The 961-nt window shown below is 64.7% G+C and overlaps 1 protein-coding gene across 1 annotated transcript in view; it reads right to left on the bottom strand.

Annotated features, from left to right (window-relative positions):
- Positions 1-461, bottom strand: part of DMTN (dematin actin binding protein) — a 12,065-nt gene extending 11,604 nt beyond the window's left edge. Inside the window, exon 1 of the mRNA XM_031065664.1 lies at positions 391-461. Within this exon, the coding sequence (XP_030921524.1) occupies positions 391-408 (18 nt within the window). The 5' untranslated portion in view covers positions 409-461. The remainder of the gene's footprint in view (positions 1-390) is intronic.
- Positions 462-961: the final 500 nt, after the last annotated feature.

The raw sequence follows: 961 nt of genomic DNA, 5'->3' as shown, positions 1-961 counted from the left end.
CATTGGACCCCCAGAACCTTCTCAGTCCCCCAAGACCCTCCTTGGACGCCCAAGACCCTTTCTGAACCCCCAGAACCCTGTTCTGGACCTTCAAGATTGTCCTTGGACCCTCAAGACCTTCTTTGGACCCCCAGAATCCTGTTCTGGACCCTCAACACCCTCCCTGGACCGTGAACACCCTCCTTGGACCCCCAAGACCTTCCTAGTCCCCCAAGATGATCCCCATATCCCCAAGACCCTCCTAGGACCCTCTCTGGATGCCAAACACCCTCCTGGGACCCCCAGAACCCTCCCTGGACCCCCCCAAACCCTGTTCTGGACTCTCAACATTCTCCTCGGGCCCCCAAACCCGTCCCTGGACCCCCAAACCCGTCCCCACCCCTCCCGTACCTTCTGCAGTCTTTCCATTCAGCCGCGGGCCGGGGCTGTGTCAGTCACAGGCTCCTGCGGGCACAGAGGGGTCTGGGCACTGCCAGGGTGGGCACAGAGGGGTCTGGGCACCACCAGGGTGGGCACAGAGGGGTCTGGGCACTGCCAGGGTGGGCACAGAGCCCCCCGGGCTGGGGTCCCACCTCCCACCGCCCTCCTGGCACGGGCTGAGCCTTGCACGGCCCACAGCGGGCACTGGGGTGACATGGGGGTGGCACGGCCCCAGTGACAAATGAGGGTGGCACAGGGGTGGCACGGCCCCGGTGCTGGCAGCAGGACAGGCCTGCCAGGAGGTGCCACTGTCCCCCAGGAATGGGACAGGCAGGGGACAGAGACAGGAAGGGGACAGGTGAGGGGACAGGAAGGGGACACCGAGGGACAGGCAGAGCACAGGGAGGTGACAGGGACAGGCAGGTGATAGGTGAGGGGCAGGAAGGGAACAGGAAGGGGACACGTTGGGGACAGGTGAGGGACAGGAGGGAGGCAAGAGAGAGACAGGGACAAACAGGGCACAGGGAGGGGACAGGGACAA

Source organism: Geospiza fortis, unplaced genomic scaffold, assembly GCF_000277835.1.
Source record: "Geospiza fortis unplaced genomic scaffold, GeoFor_1.0 scaffold833, whole genome shotgun sequence".
In the NCBI taxonomy this organism is placed as follows: domain Eukaryota; kingdom Metazoa; phylum Chordata; class Aves; order Passeriformes; family Thraupidae; genus Geospiza; species Geospiza fortis.
Note: the sequence above shows the minus strand (reverse complement) of the source record. Positions and strands in the feature narration are given on the sequence as shown.